We start from the raw sequence: 27,023 nt of genomic DNA on the forward strand, positions 1-27,023 counted from the left end.
GAAAGAAGACACTAAAATCACAAAAAGAAACATGGATATTCACAACTGTGTAACAAGGCATAGAAAAGATTTTCATTTGGTTAACAGAAGATTAACTTTAACAGCGAAAAGCCCCTATGTCAAAGGAGCAGTTTTTAATAACTTGTTGCCAAATGAAGTTAAGATATTGACAGGGGATACTTTTAAAGAGTGGGTCAAGCAGTGACTTATCCAAAAATGCCCTTATAATTTGAATTTATCATGAATTAAAATGTTATAAGAAATAATGTAACCTAAAAAAAATTGTAATTGTAAAAACTTCATACTTGGTTCACACATGAAGTAAAATTACATGTTATGAGCAATAAATTGAATTGAATTATAGTAAGCAGTATTCACTACTGTGAACAGATGGAAAAATTAGTGCAAATAATATTTCTTCTTACCAGAAGAAGTGTCTGGATGACTCACAGCTTGACAGTCATCCATTTTTGTGGGTGATGATGAATATATCTGCTGAAAATTTCTTTTATTGTCCATTTCAGCAGCTGCTTTGCAAGAATTTGGACTTTCTGGTGCACCTTGGCCTGTTTTAAATTCTGGATTTTCTTGACAGTGCCTTCAAAGTAAAATCAAGTTTTTAATAATGAGTTGAAAGTTATATGAATTTTATATAAGTGCAATATTCTGCCTACCTTTTATGGGCTGTGATGTATGCAAGAGAGGCAGCACAGAGCAACAAGATTGCTGAGCACACTGATGGCACTATTATATACACATCTTCATAGAAGTGAACTGTGTGTGTTTGACTTTCTTGAATTGGAGATACAGTCGCTGGTAAAGAGAGAATAAGTCACTGCCTTTTTGTATTCATCCTTTTTAAAAGAAAATTGCTGATTTAATATATGGAAGATCTAAAGTTCTCAGTGAAAAGTTAGCAACCGCAACTGTAATTTTCTGAATTTAGGTCATATAGAGGATCTTATGTTTGCCTCAATCTTGTGTTTTCCTTACCTCCTGTTATAGTTGTTGTGGCAATCTTGAAATTCACTCTCACTGATCCAGCATTATTGTGAGCTGTGATTCTCAGTTGGTACCAGGTTCCAGGCTGTAGATCCCCAATTAGGACATTTTTACTAGCTGCATTGTTATCTACCAAAATCCACTCACTGGCGCTACCCAAAACACGATACTCAATAACAAAATACAGCATGGGACAACCTCCATCTGGCCAGGAAGGCAGATGCAGGTATAAAGAAGTAGCATTTCTTGACAAAATTTCATTTGAATTCGGGATCTGTGGCTCTGAAAAAAAGAAATAATTTCTGATACTTACAAAACATAAACATATTAACTCCACAGATGTTGATGAGCCAAAACATTATGACCACTTGCTTAATAGCATGTTGGTTCACCTTTGGAACATAATACAGGAGCAGTTCTGTGTGGCTTGGATTCAATAAGTCCTCAATAGCTTTCTGGTAGTATGTTACACCAGATGCCTAGGCACAGGTCACACAACTCCCATACATTATAGGCCGATGGTTTATGGTGGCAGGTTGCTACCCAAAAGTATCCCAGATGTGTACAGTTGCATTCAGATCAGAAGAATTATGTGGCCAGACAAGACATCAATGTAAGTTCTGTACCATGCTCCTCAAACCAGTGCAGCACATTTCCAGCCTGGTGACATGGAAAGTTTTCCTTGCTGGAAGATGCCATTGCTGTTGTGAATGATGTTAAGTGTGAAGGGATGCAGGTAATCAGCAATGATGTTCACACAGTCCACAGATATTATGACACCAGAAATTACAACCGCATGTCTCATGGAAGCCCAGGTGAATGTCCCCCTCCAGCCTGTGTCTATGGCACGTTGCATGTTCAAGTAACTGTTCATCTGAATGTAAGTGTATCCAGATAAGATCATTTATCTGGTGTAGCAAGAAAAGTGATTCATCAGATCAGACAAGAAGTTTCTGTTAATCCACGGTCACTCTTGATGATCTCACACCCTCTGCAATCATAACTGATCATGTCGATAAGTCAACATGGAAACATGTAAGTGTTATCTGCTGTGGAGCCCCATGTTTAACTATGAATGCTGAAGGGTGTGCCCTACAACACCTGTGCCTGTATCAGAACTGTTCTCTGTTGTCAGCTCTGCCACAAAATACTGCCTACCATGTTTTAAAAAGTATGAAAGCCTCTATCCACACTGGTCAACAAAGATGTAGTGCAAAGATCAATAGTAGGCATTGGATCAAGTGCACCTATCTCCATAGAGGCCAGAGACTCACTGACAAGCAACATGTCACCAATGCCCTCTCGACAGTACATATTTAGGCTGCTGCCACTGACCGAAGGGTCTCACTGACTCACTCATTCCATTTGGCATCTGTCAGCATATTTCTGTGTGGGCTCAGTTCAAGTCACGGGCTCCAACAGTACATAGCGACCAGATTAGTGGCTATAGCAGGATTACCGATATTGTCTGCAAGATGACTATTACCGATGAGCTTGTACCACAGAACATGGACTCTATTCCAGTTAAGTAAATGTTCATGTAAATAAAGAATCATATTAATACACGTGTGCATTTGTGTTGTAGAAAGAGGATACCAGTCACCCATAACAACATCCTCTCCCTTGCTTCCTCGTGATACAACATTCTACAAAACCCTTTAGAAGATGCATTTTTAGATGTCTATCATTTTGATTGTTCCTCTTTGCTTCACAGTAGATCAGTGACTCACTCAGTGACATCTATTACATGCTATCCCACACACCATCTGATAAAGATGAAAACTCAGTCCTCAAAATGTTGTGCAGAAAATGGGATCTTCAATGCAGCTGAACACTATAAATCCATACTATATAAATCATGCAATGTTAAGTGCAGCCATGAAGGAAACAGAACATACAGAATGAGCAGGGAAATGAAAAACAATTCCAGATGAAGCAAAGTCTGTAATGGAAGAAACTGGTCACAATAATATCTTTTTGTGACTCTGTGAGAAGTACTAATGAACTTATGTCTCAAAATGCCTGGGTTCCATGCTAGAGATCATTTATTCAATCATACATTGTTACAGAGTTTGTGGTCTAATACACATTGTACCATGCAGCCACAGTTACAGTATGTGTTGAAAATGGGTTCCATGTCCCACAACACGTGTGTACGTGCAGCAGCATGTTCTGTCTCACAGGTTCACACTTGTCAGGCTGCATCTGAACAGTGTCAAAGGCAGTATGAATATCCTGCCCCAGTGTCTACACATCTGGGATGGGCTCGGCATACATGATATTTTTGACATGACCCCATAACTAGAAATCACATGAGTTGAGATTCAGTGAATGAGCAGGCCATGCAACTGGACCAACTTGTCTGACCCATTGACTCGAATCATCAATGGCACTTGCAGAAAGGGGGGGGGGGGGGGGGCAAAGTCACCTTGTAATGCCGGAAATGCATATTCTCCTATTTCCTTCTATTGTACTATAATTTTTTTTCTTATTTTGTTACCTGAAGATATAACATTTCTGTGTCTTTATATATTGTAATTGTTTTACAATTTGTATATATATTTATGTGTCTATGTCGAAATATAATTGGTTTGTTTTGTAAATATTATTTGTATTTTTATGCTGGGTCTTGCCTAGGGGAAACTATGCTATCGAACGATTACTTCGATAGGTTGTGTGGAGAACCAAAGTGTTTAGGATCTTTGGTAGTGTTAACTCGGCAGCGTGGAGTGCGGGCAGGGCAGAGTCTGGCTGGAGTAGGGCAGTGGTGCAGGTGTGTTGTGTGACACTCCCACAAGTTGCCGCGCTTTCGGGGTTTGGCAGCATGTAATTAAACTCAACTTGCTATGATAGTTACTGACACGGTGTCGTGGACAGAAGCATTAGCTGGCACACATCAATAGCCTGTTTCGCCTGGTGACCGTGTCGAGAAGAAGGCGCACCAACATCCAGCTTCTGCAACAGCAATGGCCGACAATAAGTGATTGTCGCCACCTCCTCGATCGATGACTTCAAACCTTCAATCAACCAACAAGGAAGACTGAAAGCATGTAAAGTTTTAGAACTGTATGGCAGACCTCAGCTTTGCAAACTGTTCCATTTGCATCATTAAAATACAGCAACTTAGCATGAACCTTTGTTGCTCATTGTCCCAATTGCATTACCAAGCAGGGTCCCTTCCTTTTCCAAAATGAACCCGAGTGTCGTTGAAATTCAAACACCAGCATTAAAGTAATATCATTCCATTTCACTGCTTTAATTACAAAGTTCAGTTTAAGTATTCATGGCTGGCTACAATATTTAGATTACACAAGCTCAGATTGGTACTTACTAAATTTTATTATTGTTAATAGTTCAAAATCATTTAATTCAAGTTCAAAGTTAAATCTCTTATTTCTAAATTGCGTAGATTCAAGTAGCTTTTGAGATGATTGTTGAGGTAGCCCAAGACTAACCTTATTTTATTCTATTTCGTAGTGCTTCAGAAACAAAGTTTACTGTTAATTTCAGTCACTAAATTAACTTTCAATTTTCTGGTTTTATTAATTATTTTGCTAAATTAAGTCAGAGTGTAGCGAATTTTATTACTTCTGACAAACATTCAGTTTTCACACAACACGTGTCATCCTTCAGTTGCCACGCTTTTAGTGCTAATTATATGAGCATTAATCTTTCTTTTTCAGTTATTATAGTAGTTGTCCATAGGACTGGCAACCATTATTTTCCCCAAATCTCAAAAATCTAATTAACACCAGTTAACTGTTAATGCAATCACCACACATTTATTTTCTTTATTAATGTTACCCTTTTTCAAAATTAATTTCCACCAATTTCATTTGCACTTTTCCTTTCATTAAGATGTCACCCTTCCTCCCTCTTTACTGACAGATTAACTTTGGTGACAATTGCGTTTCTCAAATTTTCATTAGGTTCACGTGGTTTAATTTGTCACTGTCATTAAGGTCGATAAGTGAGGGGGAGGTTACAACCTGCAAGAAATGCTGATAGTCCTGGCCTATTAGGTGACATGGAAGGAAGACTGGTCCCAAAATACAGTCACCAATTTTCCCGGCCCATACATTCAGGCTGCACTGATGATGATTCACTGTCACCATACTATGGGGGTTCTGCACACTATACCACAGATGACTGTTACGAACGTTGAAGATACCGCTCTGCATAAAGGTGGTGACATTTGTGAATAGGAAGGATGACACAAACCCCAGAATTGTGGTTGCCTGGTGAAGAAACCAGTAACAAAATTTCTCCTGATGTGCAGTCACTAGTAAGCCCTGCACATGCTGTTAGTGACAACGGTAGTAACATTTGTTCCACACTGTCATCTGGCTTACCATGTACTGGCAGGCTAACTGTCTGGTACTGACACGGCAGTTATCATCCATAGTGTTCATCACATTTTCCTTCAAGTCTGTTGTCTGAACATTTTGGTTACATTGTTCATGATTTCCTGCTTTCTGAAACAACACTGTCTCAGCCTGATACAACCTTGGTGCCTGTCGTCCATTGCCATTCACCTCTCCGTAAGTAAACACCATGTTCATGATTTCCTGCTTTCTGAAACAACACTGTCTCAGCCTGATACAACCTTGGTGCCCGTCGTCCATTGCCATTCACCTCTCCGTAAGTAAACACCATATCAGCAAGCTCTAGGTTTGAATATGGAACCATTGTGTACAATGCTGTATCACATCCACTACAAGGAGTGTCAGCAAGAGAAGTGAATCACATGCAACATTACCAATTACTATGGCAGGAGAGGGCACTAGAACATGACATACAAGCAATGGTACCACCCTAGGAGGAAACCACACATACTGAAACTGTGGCTGCATGGTACAGCACTTATTACATTGCAGTCTCTGTAACAAAGTATGATTGAATAAATGGTCTCTAGCATCGAAACCATGCATTTTCAGACATAAGTGCATTAGACCTTCTTTGTTCTGTATACTCTCATTGATCAATCCCTAAAGTTTGTACAAAGTGGAAAAATCACCCTGTAGAGGCATTGGAAATATGACTAGAAGTCAGTCTAGTCAGTTGAGATGAGAGTTACAATTAGACAGTACACGGAATTCACTCATATCTTATACAGGCTGCTCTCATGGGAATTTTTGTTCTAAATCTGCACCCCCAAACAATATGAATAACCATCCTCAGAGGCATAATCATTATGAATTTGTATGTTTCATCTATCATTTTTATCTGTAAACAATGTTTACTGCATTCTGACAACTTCATTTCACTGCATTGACATCCCAAGGAGTAAACAGACATACATCACACTCAGAGGTCACTTAGTGATACTCCTTGACAATGTCTATTTTCATCTGTAGCTGAAATACTGGAAAAAGAAATGATAATATCCCAGGCACAATCCCAAATCATCATCATCATCATCATCATCATCATCATAATCACCACCACCACCACCATCATAATCATCTTCCCTTCGATTAGATAGTTGCCAGTTCTGATCTCACAAACAAAACAATTCCTATATTTTTTTAGGCCCTCCAGTATTTCTCTTTCCCCATTTGGCTTGCAGTTCAGCAAAACATGTAGTATCGTATGACTGTAATATCAATGAGTCACTGTTGTAATGGAACAAATCATACAAATATCTGGGTGTAACACTTTGTAGGGATACGAAATGGAATGATCACATAGGTTCAGTTGTAGGTAAAGCAGATGGTAGACTGGTTTTGTTGGTAGAATACTGGAGAAGTGCAATTAGTCTGCTAAAGAGATTGCTTGTGGGATCTATACTAGAATACTGCTCAAGTGTATGGGACCTGTACTGGATAGGATTAACAGGCTACATTAAACGTATACAGAGAAGGGAAGCAAAAATGGACACAGGTTTGTTTAATCCAGGGGAGAGTGTCACATAGATATTGAAGGAACTGAAATGGCAGACTCTTGAACAGAGACTTAAACAAGCCTGAGAAAGTCTATTAACAAAGTTTCAAGAACCGGTTTTAAATGATTACTCTAGGGACGTGCTACAATCCCATATGTATTGCTTACACAGGGGTCATGAAGATAAGATTAGAATAATTACTGCATGCACAGAGGCTTTCAAACAATCATTCTTCCCATGCTCCATATGTAAATGGAACAGGAAGAAACCCTAATAACTGGTACAATGGAACGTACCTTCTACCATGCACTTCACGGTGGTTTGCGTAGTATATATAGATGTAGATCTTATGGGACACTCAGTGACCTGGAATTCTCATGAGGTGTCATTTCCAGTCTTGGCAAAAGATGGGTGGATGCAATTGCAGAGGCTGGCACATAAAGAAGGTGAGGGGATGAGAATAGGGAGGAAATGACAGGACAGATGGGGTGGAGACTGTCGGGTCGAGGGTGTCGTGACAGTAGGTTACCATAGGTTGAGACCGGGATCAGATTGGGAGTGGAGAATATATTTTAATGATAACTCCCATCTGCACAGTTTAGGAAAAGCTGGTGGTGCTGGGGAGGATCCAGATGGCTTCCATAGTGTAGCAGCCATTGAAATCAAGCATGTTACATTCAGCTGCACCTTTTGCCACAGGGTGGTCTGCTATGCTCTTGGCCACAATTTGGTGGTGACTGTTCATCCTTGTGGACAGTTGAATGGTAATCATACCAGTATAAGAAGCTGTGAAATTATTGCAACAGAGCTGATATATGACATTGATACTTTCACAGGTGGTCTGGCCTCTGATGGGGTAGGTTAAGCCTGTGACAGGACTGGAACAGGAAGTGTTGGGTAGGTGGATTGGGCAGGTCTTGCACCTGGGTCTTCCACAGCGATATGATTACTGTGGCAAGAGGTTGGGATTGTGAGTGGCATAGGGATGGACTAGGCTGTTGTGGAGGTTGAGTGGGTGACAAAGTAAAAGCTCTATATGTTATGAATTTTTATTTACATACAAGTAAGCTGCATTGTGATTTTTGTTTTGTGTGGGATCGCATTTGTCAGATCTGAAATTCCCATGATCTTTTGTTCACTGTGTCAAGGCTAGTCAGAATACTCTCCTCTTCCTACAGAAGTAAAGTGGAGTTGGTGGAATCCACAATCTGGCTACCTCAAGTATAATTTCAGTCTCAATAATGTTATTACATAATTTTGTTACACCAACACATGCCATACTTTGTCTTTGTCTGATTAATTGTCAGCCTCATCTCCACTCCATATCTTTCTAATGTTTCAACCTTTTCTTCTGGGCCCTGTTTCCTCCTGGATAACAAATCAATAACATCTGCATATGCAAGATCTTGCTTCACTATTAAACAGTGTTCCCCCCAGGGTTGCTGCTTTGTGTCTTTCACATTTCATATTTGGAGCAAGAAGACTTAGTAGGAATCTGAAGCTGACAGTGTACTGTACAGTAGTGAGACCTGTGGTGATGTACAGTTTAGAGACTTGGGCAATGATGCAAAATGATGAGGAGTTGTTGAAAAGATGGGAAAGGAAGATACTTAAGAAAATCTTCGGGCCAGTCAATGATAGGAGGTTTTGGCAAATCAGAAATAATAAGGGGATCAGAGAGTTGTGCAACAAGCCAGATATCATGACAGAAATAAAGAGTAACAGACTACATTGGTTGGGACATGTAGAAAGAATGGTGGAGAGCAGCACAATCAAGAAAGTTTTTGACGGAAAACCAGCTGGGGCAGAACTAGGAGCAGATGGCTCGACAATGTGGAGGAGGACTTGAGAATAATGGGAGTTAGAAGATGGAGAGATAAGGCAGCCGGCAGAGAAGAGTTGGTGGAGATCGTCCAGAAGGCCAGGGCCCTACACTTGGCGTAGTGCCAAGGAGTAAATAAGTATGCCTATGTAACATGTGCCATAGCAATGCAATGGTGCTTCTTAATCCTTTTGGTGGACCAGTTTTCCACACCTTAGTCATTATTTACTTGAAATGGGGAGTTATTGGCCAACTGGAAAAAAATACTTGAAATCATCAGTACTTATTGGCCCATTCTGCTTCATAACTGAGAAGTGAATTGCTTAGTTTTTTAGCAGTTTTACTTTAGTGTTAATGAACATGTTCAAATTACACAGCTACTGTTTAGTGCTTATTTCTTAGCTCTGAGGACAGATTTAACATGAAAACTAAGCAATTTTGTTTCATTTGTATGTGGCTGTCCATTGCTTAGCATTATTTGGTGATTTATGATCTGCTTTAAAATGCATATTAATTTACTTATTTTCAAAAGTGATTAAAATTGTAGTATTGTCATTGATCTGACTTCTAGTAATTTAGATATCTATTTTTAATGTTTAATGACACTAGTCTGAAAGATTTTTTGCAAAGTTACCGACAGCCATGATGTTGATGGTACTAAGATCATCTTCATATACTTCATGAAACACAATATGCTTACTTACCAGTCCCCTTAGTTCTGGCAGTGACTGTAGCACTAGGATGACTGTTACCAATTCTGTTCCATGCTGTGATATATGCATGGTATGTCGCACCACAGTCTATGTCGTTTAATTTATGGGAATTCTTTTCGACATCCATCTGGACCTCCTGCCATGTTCCATGGTCCTTCTTATAATTCAGCGTGTAACCTGTACATTTTTGTAATAAGTTCACCTTATACTTTTGTTGCAAGTAAAAACAGTAAAATGATTTTTATTTTATTATCTCCTGATCAACACTGACTGAAAAAGTATGTTTGCCAAATTCACACAAACTAAGACAAGCAACACGGAAGTCAGATTCACCATGACTTTGAACAATCTCAGTAAAGTGGGCATCATTTCATAGCACTACTATAAAAACCTGTCAGCAGGATCTTTAGGCAATACCCACAGCTTATGTGTCATCATTTTCACAGCATGTTCATAGTTTTTCTCTTTTGACTACTGGAAATTATCAATATCAGCACTATCAGCATCAAGCGTTCCGCTATAACTGCTGGTTATTGTTTTAAAAGACTTTTTAATTAATGGTGCACTCAAAAAATTTTAACCAAGGAAGAGCAGGTAAACAGCAACTAATTTATACCAATGTGAACAAAAAGTTTTTCTACTCCTTATAGCATATTATGTACATACACTATGTGATCAAAAGTATCCAGAAACCTCCAAAAACACTCATTTTTCACATTAGGTGCATTGTGGTGCCATCTACTGCCAAGTACTCAATATCAGCGACTTCAGTAGTCATTAGACATCGTGAGAGAGCAGAATGAGGCCCTCTACAGAACTCAGGGACTTCGAACGTGGTCAGATGATTGGGTGTCACTTGTGTCACAAGTCTGTATGCAAGATTTCCACACTCCTAAACATCCCTAGGTCCACTGTTTCCGATGTGATAGTGAAGTGGAAACGTGAAGGGGCATGTACAGCTCAAAAGTGTACAGGCTAATCTCGTCTGTTGACTGACATAGACTGTCGACAGTTGAAGAGAGTCATAATGTGTAATAGGCCGACATCTATCCAGACCATCACAATGGAATTCCAAACTGCATCAGGATCCACTGCAAGTACTATGACAGTTAGACGGGAGGTGAGAAAGCTTGGATTTCATGGTTGAGCAGCTGCTCATAACCCACACATCATGCCGGTAAATGCCAAATGACGCCTCGCTTGGTGTAAGGAGCATAAACATTGGACGACTGAACAGTGGAAAAACGTTGTGTGGAGTGACAAATCACGGTACACAATATGGTGATCCGATCGCTTGGTGTGGTATGGCGAATGCCTGGTGAATGCCATTTGCTAGCGCATGTAGTGCCAACAGTAAAATTCAGAGGCTGTGGTGTTATGGTGTAGTCGTGTTTTTCATGGAGGGAGCTTGCACCCCTTGTTGTTTTGCATGGCATTATCACTGCACAGGTCTACGTTGATGTTTTAAGCACTTTCTTGCTTACCACTGTTGAAGAGCAGTTCAGGGATGGTGATTGCATCTTTCAACACGATCGAGCACCTGTTCATAATGCACGGCCTGTGGTGGAGTGGTTACATGACAAAAAAATCCCTGTAATGGACTGGCCTGCACAGAGTCCTCACCTGAATCCTACAGAACACCTTTGGGATATTTTGGAATGCTGACTTCGTGCTAGGTCTCACCGACTAACATCAATACCTCTCCTCAGTGCAGCACTTCATGAAGAATGGGCTGCCATTCCCCAAGAAACCTTCCAGCACCTGATTGAACGTATGCATGTGAGAGTGGAAGCCATCATCATGACTATGGATGGACCAACACCATATTGAATTCCAGCATTACTGATGGAGGGCACAACAAAATTGTAAGTCATTTTTAGCCAGGTGTCCTGATACTTTTGATCACATAGTGTAACTTTTGGGAGTATAATGTAACATATTAATTAGAGTTTACTGTTCATGTGTAGTAGAGGTATACAGTTTTCTGGCAGTTCTGACAGATAATGCACTCTCTGTTAATCTGTACTTTAACTTACTCCATATAGCTGAAAGTTCTTCTTCATTATGGGATCTACAGAACATGGTGTATTCACTTATTTAACCACATCTGATTGGGCCATCACGCCCTCTCTTACACCAGACCAGGTTTCACACATGCAATACCTTGTTCACATCATAATTGCCTAAGAAATAACAATTTTAATATGAAAAATAGTATTAAAATGATCTGAGTGTTTATAGAGACAACGTGAATAAATAATACTATGAACTGAGTATCCCAGATGCAAAAGCCACTAACTGCATGATAACTGAAACTGAGATAAGCATGAAAAACTCGTCCCATCCAAATTATTAAAGTTGAAGACTTCACTTCTTTTTTAAAAATTAGTTAATAGCTGAAATCTGTGGTTAAGTTTTATACGTTGAAATCTTAAGTGAAATACTTACTTAGTGATTTTTGCACCTGATTTATGTAGTCATCAGGTTTTGCAAATGTATCGATCCAATTATGAAACAAACATTCAGATGCAAAACCCACTATCTGCTGGTATGTCAGGAATGACAGACGGATGGAATTTAATTATTATAAATATAAACAGAATACATTTTATTTCAAAGAGAAGTCTGAAAATTCACGAAAGTGAAATTATTTTACCAGGAAAAACGGATTAATTTAACGTCAAAAAGATAACGTGTTCAACATTATGTTTTTTAAAAATTACACCACCGTGGTTTTGACATCAGAAGATATTACAGAAAATAAAATAAGTTCCAAATTGCATCTTAGTAAAACACCAACAAAATATTAGAAAATGATAAAATTGCTTGAAAGTTTCATCTTAGTTAAAACAGTGACAAAAAATTATAGAAAATGAAATTGGTTGAATGTTGCTTTTAAGTGACATTGTCCTCAACACTGTCCATCAACTCAAAAACATTTCCGGGTTGTTCCTCATTCTGAGAGTTGGTAGCAGCAGGAGTGACTCTAGGAGTGCCTTCCTGCTTGTCTAACATCTCAGTGTAGAATTTGAATTTGTTGTTGGTCACCCAATCTTCGCCAAAGTGGAGCTCTAAAAGCTTTTTGGCATCTCCGAGTTTGGCTTCTGAAAGTTCTACACCTGCTGTAATTGGTGTTAGACCATTTCCTTTGCTGAAATTTTTTCCCCTCTTCAGGATGCTCTTCCCCTCTCCAACTTCAAAATTGTAGAAGTGTTCTCCATGAACTAGACAAATCTTCTTGTTTTTGCTTTAAGTGAAAACGATTTTTTTGGGTTATTGAATCTGGAAATGTCAGTTACCAGTCACTTTTACTAAGCCTTTTGTGTATGTCATAATAATTAGTGTCAATGCAGTTTTCATTGCATAACATTGCTTTAATAATACTTTTCATGTTTGTACCTTTTTGTTTAGGAAACATTTATTTTCCAATGATCAGGATGCCTCTTCCTTTTCCAGGATGGATCATTACCTTTGGACTTGTTCTGGTATTTTCAACTACTAATACAGGTTCGATTTCTTGCAGAATTTCTACTATTTAAATAACTTAGACTTCATTTGTACCATCTCCTGCATTTAAACTGTTCATGAAATCAGTCACTTTCTTCAAAAAACTCATGCACATACATCAATAAACACCCTGATGATCAGCTGAACTGTGATTACTGGCATACATTTTGACAATGCATTGCCAACGAGAGCTTCACTTTTGCGTATACATTTGCTACAACACAGCCAACCTAACTCTGAAGAAGAAAAATATCCCTTCTAATTCTAACAAACTGAAATTTAGGTCTGAATCTCTAGATTGGTAAGTCTGATGTCAGTTGGTGTGCTTTGCATCTGGACATAGGTGACCACCATGCCTGATGAACTTGGTGGGTTTTGCAAACATTGGACATTTAGCGGGCTTTGCTTCTGAAGACAATGTGCAGTTACTGCTTTTGGAATAGCAAATGTTCTACAGCCATTTTCAATGGTTTATAGTGGGTTTAGCATCCTGACACTGAATCCATCATGTAGGCACTGAAAAAATCTATATGGCAGTGTGCTCAACTCAAAATCGTCAAAGACGCGTTTAGCAGCTTTTGTACCTGGGCTACTCAAATAATAAAGTTAATACTGGCAGTACTTCTACTACTGCTGCTGCTGCCAGAAATAATGATGGTAGTAATACTAATAACAATAATAATAATAATAATAATGACAATACTAATTATATCAATAGCAATAATGATAGTGGCAGATAGAAAAAGAAATTATAGGTGTACAAAATTGATGTCTTCTGATATAGCAAGTTCTGGGGAAAGGAAATTTAAGGAGACTGCACCAGCTAAGAATACTGGGAAATGAGGAAGATCTGGATGGAAAGAAATATGTACAGGAGTAATGAGTGCATACAGGGACAAAAAACATTTTGTTCTGATGGAAACAAGTTTTTTTTTCTTTTTTTCGGACAAGATCCAAGATCATTAAGGTTGAGGAGGGATATGAGGGACAGTGTACATTGACAAGACATGAGAGGACACAAAGGAAACAGAAATCTCTGCACTTGCTGAACACAGCCAGGATAGCTATGGATGTGATGGTAAAATATGATCAGAGAGTCAAACATCACAGATATAGTGAACACAGGCATAGATAATCAGTTTCAGATGCCATGAGTTTTCCTCAGAAAGACCTTACAGGACAATATTGCTGCATTCAACAGCTGGATTCCTTTTTCAGATCAATAGGGAAGAACTGTTTATCTTTTTGTAGGACATGGAGAGATGCTAAGTCAAATTTAGACTTTCATCTGTTACTATGCTTTGCTGAGAGAGAGAGAAGTTGACATTTACCCGTTTTAGGATTAAATATGGTGGGGATTCCTGATATTTTGGGATAATGAGCCTAGAATGACCAACCAGTTCTGCTTGCATTTTGGAAGGGTTGAGCTTTGACCCTATATTCTCTGCCCATTTTGATGGTGCACAGAGGTCAGTATTGTGATTCTCGACAGCTGTCTTCAGGTTTATTAGTTTTGCACTTAGATACAACTGGAGATCATGGGTGTACATGTGATATTTGCAGTAGGGCAAAACTGATGAAATATCATTGACATACAGTGAAAAGAGTATAGGACCTAATACAAAATTGTGGAGCACCTCATACTGCTTGCCTACATTGTGACTTTAAGGTGCTGGACATAATGCTCTGCTGGGAAGCTGGAGAGATCTGAGGTATCAGCAAAACCATTGCAGTTCACTTGGCAAGAAATTCAGGCTGTGATATGGTATACTGCCTATTTGACTTGAGGCATTGTGAGATATGTCCATTAGTATTTCAAGGATGAGTTGTGGTAGTTGTTGAGCGGTTTCACTGTGGTCACCTAAATGTTGCATCAGCCTAAAGGGAAAATGGGATATGTTTTTTAACAGAGTTGTTTTACCTTGCATCCAGTGATTATGGTCTATGACAGAAACCGGCAGAAGATATACAGCTTAAATAAAACAGCTGATGGCTAAAATGTATTTTCAAATGCACTTAACAGCAGCTGGTTCTCACCTGATGAAAATATTAAATGATTGTTATTTGGCTAGTAGGTTGTTTGTACATGCATAGCTTGTTAGCTGGTCATGTGCTACATGTTCTAAGACTTTGGACAGTGCAGGAGGAATGCAAATAGGTCAGTAATCAGATGAAGCTGTGGCAACGTACTTTGAAAGTATTGGCTTAACTAGTCTCTGTCTTCATTCTAAATGAATGAAAAAAATTAAATCAAATGAAATGATCACTCTGAGCACACTGTTCTGTGTGTTTCTACTTCAGATTTTTTCAACAAGTTAATGTATGTGATATACCTACATGTACATCTACACTTCACAAGCCACTTGCAGTTGCAGTCGATGGTGGAGTTAGTTTGTGTACCACTGTGACTTCCACCTCATTTCTGTTCCAGACACAAATAGTTTCTGGGAGAATGACTGCAAGCAAGACTCTGTGTGGGGTTGAATCTCTCTAATTTTATCTTCATTGTCCTTTTAAGAGACGTACATTGGAGGAAGAAATACATTTTTGACTCTTCCAGGAACATACTGTACACTCTCAGAACTTTAACAGTAAACCCCACTGTGATGTTGGTCAATCATCTCCATCCCTACTAAATGGACCTGTAACAAAACATGCTGCTCTTCTTTGGATCTTTTATATTTACTCTACCAAACCTATCTGGTATGGATCTCATACTGACAAGCAATATTCAAGTATTGGTCAAATGAGGATTTGGTAAGCTACCCTCTTTGGTGATGGATTACTTTTCCTGAAGATTCTTCCAATGAATCACAGTTTGACATCTGCCTTTCCTGTGATTAGTTTTATGTGGTCAGTCTACTTTAAACTACCCCATACACATAATCCTAGATATTTTATGGAAGTAACTGCTTCCACTGATAGTACTCTGGCTATGTAATCATACAGTATGTTACATTTTTTATTTTGAGGGCCAATTGCCACTCCTTGCATCAAGTGTCAATTCTCTGCAGGTCTTCCCACATTTTGCTACAATTCTCTAGCATTGTGACTCCTCTGTATACAACAGCATCATCCATGAAAGCCGCGTGGAACTTTTGATGTTGCCTATTATATCATCTATATACATGGCCTATTATATCATCTATATACATGGTGAAAAGTAATGGACCTATAACACTCCCTTGGAGTATGACCAGGCGCGGCTCGTGGTTTCTATACTGGGGAAGGCTGCGGCATTTATCGATCGAAGCCAAGATAGACCTCGGGTTACGCTACAGATTAGTCTGACATAAACAACTAAGAATTCAGGGGGAGGGGGTGAGCAGATCACTCTCTGCCCATAATTTTACGTACTGTATCTTCTGTAATCAGGTATTAAATATTGTTAGAAGCTAACTTCGAGTTAAAATCTTTGGTTTGTGTTTTTATACGTCATCATTACATTTTCTGACACTGTGCAGCAAATCATATGAAAAGATATGTTTCGGAGATATCTTTAATGCGGGTCTGGATGCACCAAGTTCTTTCACTTTCATCCTATGGCCGTGTTCCAAGTTTTTACCTATTAAATTGCACACTGAATTCATATTGCGCTTGTTTCACACTGGCGGTATGTCGCAGATATTCACCAGCAAGTAAAACTCACTAAAATCTTGCAAAATATACTCCGAAAAAGAAACTTGCTAATATCACACGGTATCAACAAATGCCGTCAGCATAAGCAAGCAAGGAAAGTAAAGTAACGGGAGAAATTTCGCGCGCTTTGTCCTGTAACCAATTATGAAACACTCGCTAGATGGCAGTACTGGTATGTTACTGTAGTGTAGTGCACTCTGACGGGATATTTGCAAACTTATTCTAAATGTGGATAAAATAGCCAATGGCAGAAACAAAACAACTATGTAAAATATTACCAAAACAATAATACTAAACGTCGATTAATGACGCGTCGAAGCGTAGTAGAGATGTGCAGAGACAGAGATTGGATAGCGAAGTTTCGGCCACTCTACATTCCTTTATTACATAGATAGTGGAACCTGAAAAATGTGTGGCGGTTGGTATGACACCCTTAGGCTACAAGCTCTGAGCCTTCGGGTCGCCCATAAAGAGCAGTACTATGTAGAAGCCACGCCCCCAAACCGCTACTACATGCAGCTTACGGACGTTCCAAGGCGCAGCCTAAACACTACTAACCATTCGGAAAACATCCATCGATACAAACAGTTCCAAAAACGTTGACCGTCGTAATTTTAATCGGAATGGGAAATATGCAAAATTCGTCCTGATAATTTAAATTATGTAATACGTTCTTGCGAAATTTACTTTAACATATATTTTGGGGCGGCTCCGCCTCAGAGCCTTTAATTACGAGCCGCGCCTGAGTATGACTGAAGTCACTTTATGTCTGAAGACTTCTCTCCACTGAGAGTGGCATGTTGTGTCCACTGAGAACAAAGTGCTCTGTTCAATTTGTTAGAAACTCTTCAGTCCAATCACACAGTTGATTTGATATTCCATACACTGACATTTTATTCATTAGGCAGCAATGTATAATTGTATCAAAAGTCTTACAGAAGCCAAGGAATATGGCATCTATCTGGGTGCCTGTATCTACCACCTTCTGGGTCTCATGGATGAACTAAGTGAGATGGGTTGCAGATGATCATTGTTTTTAGAGCCCATGCTGATTCATACAATGAACATTTTCATTCTCCAAAAATGTCATAATACATGACATATTCCAAAATTCTACACCTTACCAATGTCAGAGATATAGGTCCACAGTTTTGGACATCTGTTCAATGACAGTTCCTAAAAAACTGGAATAACCTGTGCTTTTCTCCACAGACCAATGGTACACTGCTGTTAGAAGAGCGGCAAGCTCTTTCATATACTCTGTTTAAAATCACACTGCTATCCTGTCAGGTCCAGTTGCCTTCCCTAATCCATAATAAATGGGAAATGCAGGATTGAATATAAACAATTATGGCTGTATAATGATAGATTACAACTCAGTGAACAGAAGAGGTGCGTGTGTGTGTGTGTGTGTGTGTGTGTGTGTGTGTGTGTGTGTGTGTGTGTGTGTGTGTGTGTGTGTGTGTGTGTGTTTCTTGTATTTTTCATTTTTTAGATTGATTTTCAGCAGTGATGAGCGAATTTTATAAATCTATAGTTTTACAAACCTAACACTGGAGTGCCTCCATCTCTGGGGGACGTCCATCGCAGTTCCAAGCTATCATAATCTGAATGTAGAACTTCAAGATATGGAGGCTCAGGGGCTGTGAGAACAATAATGTGGTAAGTAATTCTATCTTCACCAAATAAGTTCTTTGCTGTGCATGAGTAATTTCCTCCATTTCTCTTTTCCAGCTCTGAAAGACAAATAGAAGCATATAGTGCTTTCATAAAACAACAAGTTTAAGAAGAAGAAAGAAAAAGAAGAAGAAGAAGAAGAAGAAACTAGGCAAAAACCACATGAAGTAAATTGCACACCACAACTGCTACATCAAAAGAATGTGATGAATGATGAAGTACTGTAGGAGTTCATATTAAAGGAAGTCTACATAAGATTTGCAATTAAACAAGTTTGTCAACTTGTAAAAGCACTGAAGGACACTGTCTGGAAAAAAGAAAAAAAAAAAAAAAAATAGAAGTGCAACATAAGATGTAGTTCATCCAACTGAAAGTGAGGAAAACTAAAAATAAATGTTAAATGAGGCGAGTACAGTCTATCTACTACTGCTGAGTGAATTGGTGCAAAGGTAAGTCACTGAGCTTGTATTCATGAGACTCAGAATTCAAGTCTCTGTCCAGCCATTTAGGTTCAAGTTTACTGTATTTCCCTAAATGATTTAAGACTAATGTTGGGATGGCTCCTTTGAAAAAAACGTAGATGATGTCCAACCCTGTCATTCCCAGTCCAAACTTGTTCTCCTCTTCCAGTCACCTCGTTGTCAATGGGCCCTTAACAGTAATATTCCTTCCAGCCTTCTACTTAGTTCTGAACTGGGTAAAGGAAAAGAGAAACTATGTCAAAGCTGATGATGAGGGTCAGAAAGGGGATTAGCAATTTGCTTACTACAGATTCTGGGGAAGACATATCACAAAAAGTGAAATAATACTACCATTTAGAATGCTGGATTATGTAAGATGGCCGAAACAAAGGTGACAACAACAAAAGAAGATTGGCATTAACAAAAATTTCTTCAACAAATAAGTTCCAATGGCATCAAATATTGACACAGAACTTAGGAAAAATCTTTCTAAAACTGTACACTAGTATAACAATATTGTAAGGTAATGAAACAAGAATCAAGGAAAAAGTAGGAAAGAAGAAACTGGATAGATTCGACGTGTAATGCAAAAAAAGAAATTAAAACTCAGAATGAAATGAGGAACATTGTCCATCGACAACCAGAAGAAGGAAGAATTTAGTGGGATATGTGCAAGTCAATCAGGACTTGTTAAAATTACACTGGAAGTAGTAGCAGAGAGGGAAAAGTTGTGATAACAGACAAAGGTAATATGTGAAACAGAATATCAAGAGTGTTGGGTATAATAGATGTGTGATTTTAAGAGCTTAGGAAAGAGTCAGAGGTAGCAGAGGTGACATTAAAACAGTGGCAGACTCATGAATAAAAGAGAAAATAAGAGAAAATAAAATTATTAACAATAAAAATATCTAAAATAATTTGTCTGGAGGTTATTACTAGCACAGACATACACTGATAGGCATGAAAAGATAGTACACCTACAAACACATCTGTCATCAATCAGATCAAATACTCAAGAACACGTTCAAGTAGAAATGTAAAGCATGAAAAAAATTTAGCATAATAACTTCACCATCATTATAGATACAGACTAGACCCATTGTTCATCCTCATTATTGTACAATAAACTGAGGGTAGAGAGCTATGTGTGATTTTGGACTCGCCAGTTAGCAATATCTCGGTTACCATATTTGGACACATTATCAGCACGATATGTTTTCATACAGTGACATTGTCAGCACATATGAAGCACAGTGATTTGATAGTCACATGACACCTCACCCACAGGTCTCCCACATCTCTTTTCTACCAGTTACTAAGGCCTTTTTCCTGCTCCACTCATGTACAGAGTGCAGGAAGAATTATTGCTTAAATGCCTCTACATAATTAGTCTAACTTTGTCTTCACAATCCCTATGGGAGTGATATGTGGAGGATTGTTATATATTTCAATATTTATCACTTTAAGTTGGTTCTATAAACTTTCTAAGTAGTTGATCATAGGATAGTTCATGTCTATCTTCAAGTGGCTGTCAGTTTAGTTCTTTCAGCAGCTTGTGCCAATCTCCCATGGCTCGAACAAAACTGTGACCATTAGTGCTGTATTTCTTCATATCCATTCAATATCCCCTGTGAGTCCCATTTGGTATGGGTCCCATACACTTCACCATTACTCTAGGGTGGGTCACATAAGTCTTTTATATGCAGTCTCATTTGCAGATTGTTTGCATTTCTCCAATAAGCCACAGTCTTCCACCAGCTTTACCTATTGCTAAGACTGTGTGATTATTATATTATGAAAAAGATAGATTGCTACCCACCACATAGAGCAGATGTTGAGTCGCAGATAGGCACAACACAAAGATTGCTACACATTTAGCTTTTGATCAGATGGCCTTCTTCTAAAGAAGAAAACACACACAAACACACACACATACACACACACACACAGACACACACATTCACACAAGCATAACTCACAGACACATGACCACTGTCTCAGGCAACTGCAGCCAATCTTCCCAGTCTGCCCAAAGCAATCTTCCCTCTGCCTACATAGATGCAGGCTTGTGTCTTCAGAGTTGGCAAATTTCTCCATTTTGCTGCCTTGGTTGTCAATGCTGTGGTGCCAGTATTCACCAGCAGCCATGGGTTGGGAAACATAGAAACGGTGTGAACTTGACAGCTGAACAGTTATAGCGTACTTCTGCCCTTATGTTTGCAAATTTGCATCTTCAGACTCAGCACATTTCTCATTTCAGCTGCCTTAGTTGCAGTTGCTGTGCTATTAGTATTTACTTACAGCCAAAGAGAGGCGCACCATGGAAATGGTGAGCACCTTTTGTTATGTGTAGCTAAAGAGCTGGTTTCCACTCACGAAATTCCTTGTTTGCTGCATGAAATTGAATTTGGATTCTCCTGCATAACTTTGACTAGCTCTGATCAGTGACAGTTACATTTGCCTTAGAGCACTATGTGGATCAGCATTCCATGTAACAGTACTAGATCATGTTATTTTAACATGTAACAGTACAAGATCATGTTATTTGAAGCTGTTTGTTAAAGAAAATCAGAGTTTAGATTATAGAATGCACTGTCTTATGAACGTTTTATTTTCCTTTTTTTAAATTTTTTGAATTATGGACTCTCTTTTTAAAGGATCTTATCTTAAAATTGAAAGAAGTTAACTCCCTGATGAATTTATCTTTTATTTGTGTGTCAAATTTCTATCATTGTTATTGACACATAGTTAAACTTGAAAGGGCCTTATGAGATTTCCTGTTGTGTGAATCACAATTTATTTTTCTTGTTATCTTGTGTCTGTGTGGTTTTAAATTTTGCCCTGTGTGTGTGTGTGTGTGTGTGTGTGTGTGTGTGTTCTAATATTCCGATTCCAAACTTAATGAAGAGACAGAAGTTCAAGCTAGTCACAGAGTATTAACCTCTGCTTAATGACCAGAAGTGTTTGTTTCAGGTTTTTCCATTGTCATTCATGTTGGCAGTTATTTTTCTGTTACAAAATTTGTTCTCTTATTTAAAAAATGTTTATGTATGGTTAAAGTTAAAAATTTGTTGAGGTATTGGACACTTGAATGATCATTTTCATCCTGGCATATTTTATATTTCACTTTGTTTATGTTAAAAATCCACTGAAACAAATAAATATTTTTAAAATTTTTGTTTTCCATATCCTCAGCACCTTACTGCTCCCAACTCCATGCTCCCTGCCTTTACAGAACTGTTACAACTAAGTCCAATAATGGTGATGTGTTGGGTTTTCTGACAACTTGCACTTCAGTCAGATGATTGCTGTGACAAGATTTAGAGCTATGACAGACATACATGAAATGTAACCACAGCTGCAAATGCCAACAACCATCAGCTGTATAAGACAGTGACAATATGACAATTTGTGCCAGACTGTGACATCTACATCTACATCATACTCTGCAAGCCACCTAATTGTGTGCGGTGGAGGGTATTTTCTGTACTACTAACTGAGCCTTTTAATTCTGTTCCGCTTGCAAACAGGGTGTAGGAAGAACAATTATTGGTAAGTCCCTGTATTGGCTCTGAGTTCTAGAATTTTCTCTTTATGATCATTACGTGAGACATATGTGGGAGGGGGGGGGGGGAAGGGGGGGGGGGGGAGTGGAGTGGAATAATTTGTTGTCCAACACTTCCCAAAAAGTGCTCTCTCAAAAATTTTAATAATAAATCTGTCTGTGATGCACACCTCTCTTGTAATGTCTACCAGTGGATTTGCTGGGCAACTCAGTAATGCTACTGTGCCAACTAAATGATCCTGCGAGGAAACATGCCACTTTTTGTTGGATCTTCTATCTCTTTTATCAGTCCTATCTGGTAGGGATTCCAGATAGATGAACGGTACTCAAGAATTGGCTGAACAAGCGCCTTACAAGCCATTCTCTTCATGGGTGAGTTATATTTCGTTAAGATTCTTCCTGTGAATCTGAGTCCAGCATCTGCGTTTCCCACTGTTTGTTTTATGTGGTCATTCCACGTAAGGTCATCTGGATAGGTACTCCTAGATATTTTATGGCAGATGCTGTTTCCAGCAGTTTCTCATCAATAGTGTAGCCATGCAGTAGTGGATTTCTTTTCCTACATATGCACAATATGTTACATTTATTTATGTTCATTGTCAACTGCCAGAGCCTACACCATTCATCAATTCTTTGGTGGTCATCCTGCAATTTGTTACTATCTTCTGGCATTGTTACTTTGTTATAGACAACTGCACCATCTGCGAACAGCCTTAGAGAGGATTCACTTTCTACTAAATGATTTATATATATTGTAAACAATAATGGTCCTAACACACTTCCTTGGGGTACTCTGGAAATTACTTTTAAGTCTGTCAATTTTGTTCCATCAAGAGTGACTTGTTGAGTTCTTTCTGGAAGGAAGTCTTGAATGCAATTGCAAATCTGCACTGATACTTGATAAGCTCATATTTTTTCACTAAGCAGCAGTGTGGGACATTGTCAAAAGCATTTCTGAAGTCAAGGAACATGGCATCAACCTGACTGCCATTGTCTACAATGTTGTGGATCTCATGGAGGAACAGACTGAGCTGAGTTCTGCAGGATCTCTGTTTGTGAAATCCATGCTGATTTTAATAGAGGAGATTTTCCTTCTCCAAGAACATCATAATTCTTGAACCTATAATATGTTGTATAAATCTGCAACAGATTGATGTCAACAGTATTGGTATGTAATTGTGCGCATCTGTTCTACAGCCCTTCTTAAAAATTGCTATGACCTGCCCTTTCTTCCAGTTTCTAGGTAGCCTTCGTTGCTTAAGTGATGTACACTAAATTACTGCTAGAAGGGGGGCAAGTTCTTTCACATAATCTTTGTAGAATCTTATAGGTATCTCATCTGGTCCTTATGTCTTTCCACCACAAAGAAATTGTAGCTGTCTTTCTATTCTGCCATCGATTATCTCAATACCTACCATGTCAACATTTGTATGATGACTGAAATGAGGGACCACATTGCAATCATCCATGGTGAAACAATTTCAGAAGAGCAAATTCAGTATTTTGGCCTTCTCTCTATTATCTTCCATATCAGTGCCAGTATGGTCACCAAGTGAATAAACAGATGATTTTGACACACTCACTGAATTCACGTGTGACCAAAACCTCTTAGTATTTTTACGCAGATTGATTGACAAAATTTTACTTTCAAAGTCATTGGAGGCTTCTTTTATTGCTCTCCTTATTCTCATTTTCACTTCTTCCAACTTTTGTTTGTCAGCTAGGTTTTTACATCTGAATCTGTGATGAAGTTCTCTTTCTTTATGTAGCAGTTTTCTAACACGGCTATTAAATCATGGTGGGTCTTCTCTATGCCTTAAGACTTTACTCTGAACATACTTGTCTAGGGCACATTATATGATTCCTTTGATTTTTTCCCATGTGCTTTCCACATCTTTGTCCTCATCACCTAATATTTGACACTGACTGCTCAGGTACTGTGAAATTTGTATCCTGTCACTCTTGTTAAGCAAAAACACCTGCCTACATTTCTTAACATTGTATGTCAGACATGTTGTCATAAATGCTATCACAGCCATAAAACCACTGATACCTTCCTATACATTAACTGAGTCGATAATTTCAGGTCTGTTTGGTGCCAGGAGTTCAAAAATGTCACCTTCACGAGTTAGTTCTCTAACTATCTGTTCTAAGTAATTTTTGGGCAAGGCATCCAGATCAATGTCCAATGAAACTCTGTCTCTGGCACCAGTTTTGACAGCACGACACTCTCAATCTATAACTGGCAAGTTGAAGTCACCCCCTATTACAACAGCATGATCAGGAAAATTATTAACAATATTCTGCAAGTTCTGTCTGAAGCACTCTACCACTAGGGCTCCTGACCCAGGCAGTCTACAAAAGCATCCAATTACCATTTTTGACCAATCTTTGATAGTTAACTTCACCCTGATTAACTGACAGTTGGAATCCGTGATAACCTTGCTAGATTTTATCTATTTCTTTGCTGCAATAAGCATGCCACCATCATTGGTGACTAGCCTAACCTTATGATAAATATTCCAATCTGAACTTAGGATTTCATTGTCATTAACATCTAGTTTCAACCAACACACAGTCTGTGCATTATAACCTTCAGTAAGCAATACTAATTCTGGGGTCTTTCCTTGGATGCTCCTGCAGTTTACTGAAATCATATTAACCTTTTCTGTCTCTGATCTGCCACAATGAATATTCCCTGAGAATATTGTGGCAAATTTAACAGGCAAATCATCGTTGATCACAAGGGAGCATTTCTCTAACCTAAAAAAGCCCCTTGTGCACACCACACACACTCTGCTACCCTAGTAGCTGGTTCCTGCATGTAGAGCACGTCTGACCTATTAAGGGGATCCCACAATTCGGTACCTGATAGTGGAGGTCAAGAAATTTGAATCCAATACCATCACAGAGTCATCTGAGCCTCTGTTTTAGACCTCCCACTCTGCTCCAAACCAAATGATCACAATCAACCATGGGTAAGACGCTACAAATAGACAGCTTAGCCTGCATCCTGCATACGATGCTAGTTTCCTTCACTTGGATCTTGGTTCTATCAAAATGGACTAAAACTAAATGTAACTAAAACCAAAATGATGCAATTTGAAGCTAAATCAGTAGAAAGGAGTGAAATAAAGATAACTTGCAATGATCAGGATATCACAGAACCAAACCACGTGAAGTTCTTAGGCCTAAATCTTGACAAAAATTTAAATTGGAAGGTACACATAGATTACTTAGCAAATCAACTGAACAACTTAGCATTTGCAATGTGTATTTTGTCAGGTGCCACAAACATAGATACCAGAAAGATAGTTTATCACTGCTACTTTGAGTCAGTTATTCGTTATGGCATAATCTTCTGGGGAAATTCAGCAAATGTCACTAGGCTCCTAGTATTACAAAAGAAAGTAATTAGAAACATGTGTGTTGCAAAAAAACGGGGATCCTGTCGACCACTGTTAAAAAATTTAAAAGTACTATCTATCCCCTCACTTTACATATATGAGATGGTGGTGTTCCTGTATAGAAATCAACATACACTAGACAATTTCCGTTTTGACCACAACTACAGCACTCGCCACAGAGATAACTTCAAACTTCCAACACATCGTTTAAAACTTTATGCCCAAACGCCAGAGTATATGGGGTTAAAAATTTTCAATAAAATAAAAGGCAGTAATATATTTAAAATGGAGATTGGTTCACTGAAAAGATTGCTCTTTACTCTCCTGGTGGAAAAGTGTTATTATTCTGTCGATGAATTCATTGAGGACAGCTTCACAATCTGAACACAGGGATTGTAATACATTTATTATTTTATGTACATGTGTAGCTGTAACTTAGAAATGTAAAATATAATGTAAACTTTTGTAGTTCTCTTAAAAAAGTGAAAAAAGTTTCTTTTGTAAACCTTGACATGTCTCCTGTACATCAAATCAAATGATTTGAAAATTGTATGTAATGAGATGAATAAACCACATACCACATACCACATACCAAATCAGCCATCTGCTGAGGGTGTCCTCGGAACCCAAGCAGCAGGTGTCATTTGTGTTGACATGTGCCACTATGTGCAGCTGGTTTCACCTAGTGTATTCAATAGCCACTGGCAGAATCTCTTCCACATTATGGACAAGACCCCCTAGGAAACATACCAAGTGCACAGTGGCATTCTTTCCCACCTTCCCTGCGGTTTCCCTGAGGGGCTCCATCACCCGTCTAACATTGGAGCTCCCAATGACAAGCATACTCACCCTCTGCACTTGTCCACATTTGGTAGGAAAATCAGGCACTGGCTCAACAGGAGAGGCATCTCCTGCTGTCTCAGAGTCATCATCAACATTGGGTAGCACCTCATACCTGTTGTTACGGTGTAGGGAGCCAGCCATGGGATCTGCTCCCTCTTTCACATTCCACTCAGTACATGCAAACCCACCACTGTCTGCCACCACTCTTGAGTGAGGATGGACCGGCCACATGAATATCAGAAGATGCAGGGGATTCCAATGGCATCAGAGGTGTCACAGGTCTCGGTCCCAGCACCCCGCTGCCACCGCAACTTTGGGCATTATCCAGAAGCATGTTGATGGTAGCCAACACTGCTTCCAGTGGTCTATGGACTGCAGCCATTAACTCCTTGTGTCCGCTCACAACAAGCACAGACCCTAGCCATATCATAGTGTGTAAAATCAGATATAAGATCTTATATGGCACTACTGAGTTTGGAATGTATGCAAAATATAATGAGGAG

General features: G+C 38.8%; 1 protein-coding gene across 1 annotated transcript in view; it reads right to left on the reverse strand.

The window, feature by feature from the left end:
* The window catches only part of LOC126456758 (Down syndrome cell adhesion molecule-like protein Dscam2), a 357,859-nt gene that overhangs the window by 66,834 nt on the left and 264,002 nt on the right, over positions 1-27,023 (reverse strand). The window contains exons 23-27 of the mRNA XM_050092509.1: positions 18,115-18,303; positions 9,413-9,598; positions 994-1,284; positions 675-813; positions 426-598 (exon numbers count right to left, since the gene is read on the reverse strand). Coding sequence (XP_049948466.1) covers positions 426-598; positions 675-813; positions 994-1,284; positions 9,413-9,598; positions 18,115-18,303 — 978 coding nt within the window. The remainder of the gene's footprint in view (positions 1-425; positions 599-674; positions 814-993; positions 1,285-9,412; positions 9,599-18,114; positions 18,304-27,023) is intronic.

This window comes from Schistocerca serialis, chromosome 1, assembly GCF_023864345.2.
Source record: "Schistocerca serialis cubense isolate TAMUIC-IGC-003099 chromosome 1, iqSchSeri2.2, whole genome shotgun sequence".
Lineage (NCBI taxonomy): Eukaryota > Metazoa > Arthropoda > Insecta > Orthoptera > Acrididae > Schistocerca > Schistocerca serialis.